This window comes from Alosa sapidissima, chromosome 19 (assembly GCF_018492685.1).
Source record: "Alosa sapidissima isolate fAloSap1 chromosome 19, fAloSap1.pri, whole genome shotgun sequence".
Taxonomy (NCBI): domain Eukaryota; kingdom Metazoa; phylum Chordata; class Actinopteri; order Clupeiformes; family Clupeidae; genus Alosa; species Alosa sapidissima.
The window spans coordinates 30233166-30238938 of NC_055975.1; the positions used below are offsets into that span (position 1 = coordinate 30233166).

The following is a 5773-nucleotide window of genomic DNA, read 5'->3' on the forward strand; positions in this document are numbered from 1 at the left end:
GAGGAAGAGGATGCGGAGGTGAAGAAGTGAGAGGGAGAGAATGACAAGGACAAGGAGGTGAAGTTAGAGGAAGAGGACAAGAAGGAGCAAGAGGAGGATGGGGAGGGGGAAGAGGAGGATGGGGAGGGGGAGGAGAAGGATGGGGAGGGGGAAGAGGAGGATGGGGAGGGGGAAGAGGAGGATGGGGAGGGGGGAAGAGGAAGGGTAAGAAGAGTAAGAAATAGCCCTTTTACAGGCAAAAACAAATCAGTCTACATGTGGGGATATTGTCATGTCAGGCCTGGATACGGCATTCCAGAATATATTTTCCCCGGTGCCTTGGACTAGGACATTGCATGTGATGTAGACGAAATTTTGAGAGAGACGACCCGATGTAGACTGATTTGTTTTGTCTCAGTGAAATGCTATTTTGTGTTTTGACTTGGAAAAACACACTTGTGTTTGTTTTGATGTGTGTAAATACAGTAAACAGTAATACTTGAAGTTTGGATCCCTGTATGTTTACAGAACTATGACAAAAGTATGACCTCAAACTGACATAGTCTACCTTGTGCACAGAGAAAGCAAAAGCCAGATGTGTTTTATATTCATACCATCAGTGTGTAGTTGGCACATTGTGTGCTTACTATTGTGATGGCTTGTGTTTACTGTTAGATACGAAAACACCATTTTTACGAAGGTGTGAAGAGTTAAGCAAGGTGTGTTAGCTTTTGCAAGATAACTACAATGTTTTGCTGATTGGGTGAGAGGTTTTGCCATTTGTGTGTAGAGTTTTGCAAAAAAAAGCCATAGTTACAAAAAATGTGCTTAAGCAATCAGAAAAAACTGTAATCTCGCGATAAAAAACTTGACGCCGTTAAAATAGGTTTCCGTTAACGCCGTTAATAACACGTTTAACTGACAGCACTAGTTCTAATACAGACACACTGCGGTTCTCTAGGGTTCTAATACAGAGGACACACTGGTTCTCTCTATGGGTTCTAATAACTACAGTTCTCTAGGGTTCTAATATAGAGGACACACTGGCTCTCTCCATGGGTTCTAATACAGACACACTGCGGTTCTCTAGGGTTCTAATACAGAGAACACACTGCGGTCCTCTCTTGTTATAGTACAAAAGACTCATATCTGTGTGTGTAGTGTATGAGTATTGATATGTTGTGTTGTGTAGTGTATTCATGTGTAATCGTGTGTGTGTGTAATCATGTGTAATCGTGTGTGTGTGTGTGTGTGTGTTACTAGTGTACTAGTGCAGTTACATGCCCTGTGCTGTGCTGTGTGAGAGGGGGAGTGGCTACAGTAGGGTGGAGAAAGCCAATGTGTGCTCCTTTTACTGATATATATAATATATATCTTTTGCATTCCTAATCCAAACAACGTCACATGTGTGTGTGTGTGTGTGTGTGTGTGTGTGTGCTCCTTTTACTGATATATATAATATATATCTTTTGCATTCCTAATCCAAACAACGTCACATGTGTGTGTGTGTGTGTGTGTGTGTGTGTGTGCTCCTTTTACTGATATATATAATATATATCTTTTGCATTCCTAATCCAAACAACGTCACATGTGTGTGTGTGTGTGTGTGTGTGTGTGTGTGCTCCTTTTACTGATATATATAATATATATCTTTTGCATTCCTAATCCAAACAACGTCACATGTGTGTGTGTGTGTGTGTGTGTGTGTGTGTGCTCCTTTTACTGATATATATAATATATATCTTTTGCATTCCTAATCCAAACAACGTCACATGTGTGTGTGTGTGTGTGTGTGTGTGTGTGTGTGTGTGTGTGTGTGCTCCTTTTACTGATATATATAATATATATCTTTTGCATTCCTAATCCAAACAACGTCACACTTGGCAGTGCACTTACTCATGCCTGTAGCAAGACACCGGTCACGGACCATCGGTTCGAGAGATTTGCGAATAACTGAGACACGCACAGACAGACAGACGTTTCTTCTCAGCTGAGTGTTATGTGTGTGTGTGTGTGTTATCACGTGTGTGTGTGTGTGTGTGTGTGTGTGTGTGTGTGTGTGTGTTATCACATGTGTGTGTGTGTGTGTTATCACGTGTGTGTGTGAGTGTGTGTGTGTGTGTGTGTGTGTTATCGCGCATGTGTAATAATGTGTGTGTGTGTGTTATCGTGTGTGTGTGTGTGTTATCACATGTGTGTGTGTTTTATCGTGTGTGTGTGTGTGTGTGTTTTAGTGCAGCTCTGCTGTTTTGATGCGTGTGCTTGTGAGCTGTAGTCCAGCCCTCTCTCCCAGCCTCAGTTTTATTCAAGAGTTTGGCCGTAATTAGCTAATGGGATTGTTTTAACCGTGATCCACAAGGACAGATGCCTAGGGGGAGTGTGTGTGTGTGTGTGTGTGTGTGTGTCTATGTGTGTGTGTGTGTGTGTCTGTGTGTGTGTGGTGTGTGTGTGTGTGTGTGTCTGTGTGAGAGAAAGATCAGAGGAATGTTTAATTGTTTTCACTGAAGGCAGTGAATTTGAAATATCCCCACCTTGATGATGCAAACATGCCAAAACATCTGGGATTCTGCATATATGGAGGGTTTCTGTGCGTGTGTGTGTGTGTGTATGTGTCCTCAGGATAAGTAGGGCACCGTCACACTCTAATATATGGATCCAGGTAAGGCGGTTAGTGTGTGTGTGTGTGTGTGTGTGTGTGTGTGTGTGTAAGAGAGAGAGAGAGAGAGAGACAGAGAGACTACAGCTGTATACTGTAACCATGGAGATATTGTCTCTCTCACACATTCCCCCTCTTTCTCTTCTTTCACTCTTTCTCTCTCTCTGAGTTTATCTCTGCTGTGTGTGTGTGTGTGTGTGTGTGTGAGAGTTTATTTCTGCTTGTCAATGTGTGTGTGTGTGTGTGTGTGTGTATGTGTGAATTTGTCTCTGCTTGTCTGCGTGTGTGTGTGTGTGTGTTTGTCTCTGCTTTCTGTGTGTATGTGTGTGTGAGTTTGTTTCTGCTTGTCAATGTGTGTGTGTGTGTGTGTGTGTGTGAGTTTGTCTCTGCTTGTCTGCGTGTGTAATGGGTTGTGTGAGTTAGCCTGTCTCACAATGTTGTATTGTGGTAGCCTATGTGTTCATTATGTAGTGTAGTAGCGTTTAAGTTTTTCCTATTTTGTCTACCACTTGTGGCTGAGTGGATCCTAGTCTTGACGCGTGTAAAATGATGAGGAGTAGTGGTTTTGTTCCAAGTCGGTCCCTTCTGACCATTTATTGTTGACAGCTGTGGTAAAGTAAAACAAGTAAACACTATAAGGCTTTCTATTAAGTCCAAGTCCAAAGTCAGCACAGCAGCACGGTCAAAAGACTGTATGCCCTTCTCAGCCACGCCCACATGCTGCGGCCTACAGCTCTTAAGGTCATCCCCCTGGGGCTCCACCTTCAGCAACCTCCTCCAGGATCCTGTAGGTGGGACAGACAGACCTGTGCCCATACTCAACCCAATCAACCACTCTCACATACATACGCACACAGACATGCACACACACACTTACTCCGGCTAATAAACAAAGAAAATAAGAATTACATGAAGTTCAATTTGGCTCCTACACACCGGCCCCTAATTGTATTTGTAGAGGCAAAGACAATTAATTCATTAAATTATAAAAGGAGCCATTTCTTTTTGCACCGGAATTATTTTAAATTATTTGCAAAAATATTAAAGGAAAGTGAATCAGTTCACTTATCTTTAATCCTTTTTCACTTGTTCTGAACCCATCACAGAAATCACCCTCCAGCAGCAAGCAGACTTTAGATACTGGCCTCTCCAGCACACTGCTCTTCGTTTGCAGCTTCACAACTCTGACATGGCCTCTGGTGTCAGGTTTGGCCTCCAAAATTCTTCCAAGTAGCCATGAATTGCGAGGGGCTGAGTTGTCTGCGATTAGGACAATGTCTCCAGTGATGAAGTTTCTTTTGACTCTTGACCACTTTTGCCTTTCTTGAAGAAGAGGTAGGTATTCCAGCAGCCATCTCTTCCAGAAGAGCTCTGCTATATACTGGACCTGTCTCCAGCGTCTCCTGTGGTAAAGGTCAGACCTTGAAAACACTCCAGGGGGCAGAAGTGGGTTAGTCCTGAGCAACAAAATGTGATTAGGAGTCAGGGCTTCCAAATCGTGTGGGTCATCAGAAACTTTTGTAATAGGCCGGCTGTTAAGAATCGCCTCAACTTCACAGAAAACAGTGCTTAGGCCTTCATCATCTAGTGTTTGTTGTTTGCAGACTGAACATAAGATATGCCTTACCATTCTGATGAGGCGTTCCCAGAACCCACCATGGTGAGAAGCAGTGGGGGGGTTGAAGCTCCAGTGAACTCCCTCCTTCATCAGAGCTTGGTGGATCTTTCTTTGGTCTAATGTTCTGAGTGCTTCTCTTAGTTCCCTTTCTGCACCGACAAGGTTAGTGCCATGATCGGATCTTATGTGTTGTGCCTGGCCTCTTCGGCATAGAAACCTCCTGATGGCATTGATGCACGAGTGTGTATATAAAGAGTAGGCAACCTCCAGATGTATTGCTCGACTTGTCATGCAGGTAAAGATGACACCATACCTTTTTACTGTGCTCCTTCCCCTTCTCACCTCTAAAGGGCCAAAATAGTCCAGACCAATGTTGGAGAATGGTGCTAAGTCCATGACTAGCCTTTCCCTTGGCAGATCAGCCATCTTTTGTTCACCAGGTTTTCCTCTGTTCTTTCTGCAAGTTACACAGTGAGAAATAATCTTTCTTGAAGCAGAAGTAGCACTTGTAATCCAGTATGTTTTACGCACCTGGGATAACATGTGGTTCCTTCCTCCATGTCCAGTTTGAGCATGGACATGGCGTAAGATCAGAGTGGACACGTGGTGGTTTTTGGCCAAAATGGCAGGATGTTTTCTTTCCTCAGGCATTGCCGTTCTTCTGAGGCGACCGCCCACTCTGAGGATTCCATTGTCCAGCACTGGATCCAATCTGTATATGCTGCTGCTTTCTTCACATTGGAAGCGCCCTCTTGCAGCATGTTGATTTCATCAGGGAAACTTTGTTTCTGTACATACGATAGAATAGCCTTTTCTGCCATTATCAGATCATTCACCGTTATTGCTTCTTTTATGTTGTCTTTGACATACCCTTTTGTCATTCTGGTTACCCTTAGAGTCCGCTTACAATCTTTCTTTGAGTCATTTCCTTTCTGCACGAGGTGTTTTAATGCTTCTTTCACTTTAAGGATCCATGCAACAGCTACTCTCAACTTCAGCCAATCTGAAAAGTGATTGATCAATTTGTCTGTGGGCCTTTCCTCACATGTCTGCATAATTGCATTCACTGTTGCAGATTTCCTCACCTCTGGATCATCTTCACAAAGTTCAACATTGTCCACAGATTCATTCGGCCAGTCCTCTTCTGATGACCAAAGGAACTCTGGTCCAGAGATCCACCTTGGGTTCCTCATGAACCTCTCTGCGCTCACACCTCTAGAGCAGTCGTCTGCGGGGTTTCTCTTTGTGTCAATATACCTCCACTGACTGACTTGTGTAGCCTCCCTAATCCTAGATGTCCTATTCGCCACATAGGTATGAAAACGAGTGTGGTCATTTGAGATATACTTTAAGACAGATGTGCTGTCAGACCAAAACACTGACCTATCTGTAGGTGGCGGCAATTCTTTTTTTAACATGTTATCCACTTTAACTGACAAAGCTGCAGCTGCTAACTCCAACCTTGGGATGGTCTGTCGTTTTAATGGAGCTACTCTTGACTTGCCAATCAAGAATGATAC

At 43.5% G+C, this 5773-nt stretch overlaps 1 protein-coding gene across 1 annotated transcript; it reads right to left on the reverse strand.

Moving 5' to 3' along the window:
- Positions 1–3377: 3377 nt before the first annotated feature.
- LOC121692768 lies at positions 3378–5773 on the reverse strand. The gene is made up of 3 exons (XM_042071644.1): positions 4785–5773; positions 3733–4710; positions 3378–3420 (listed from the first exon to the last, which is right to left on the reverse strand). The coding sequence occupies exons 1-3, from the start codon at positions 4832–4834 to the stop codon at positions 3378–3380; spliced, it is 1071 nt and encodes a 356-aa protein (XP_041927578.1). The 5' UTR covers positions 4835–5773.

Excerpts from the sequence above, each read along its gene's own strand:
- LOC121692768 (XM_042071644.1), bottom strand. The coding sequence starts at position 4,834 with ATGTCCATGCTCAAACTGGACATGGAGGAAGGAACCACATGTTATCCC. Across the intron at positions 4,711-4,784 it reads GGAACCACATGTTATCCCAG|AAAGAACAGAGGAAAACCTG; the intron begins GTGCGTAAAACA and ends TGTAACTTGCAG. Across the intron at positions 3,421-3,732 it reads GAGGGTGATTTCTGTGATGG|GATCCTGGAGGAGGTTGCTG; the intron begins GTTCAGAACAAG and ends TCCCACCTACAG.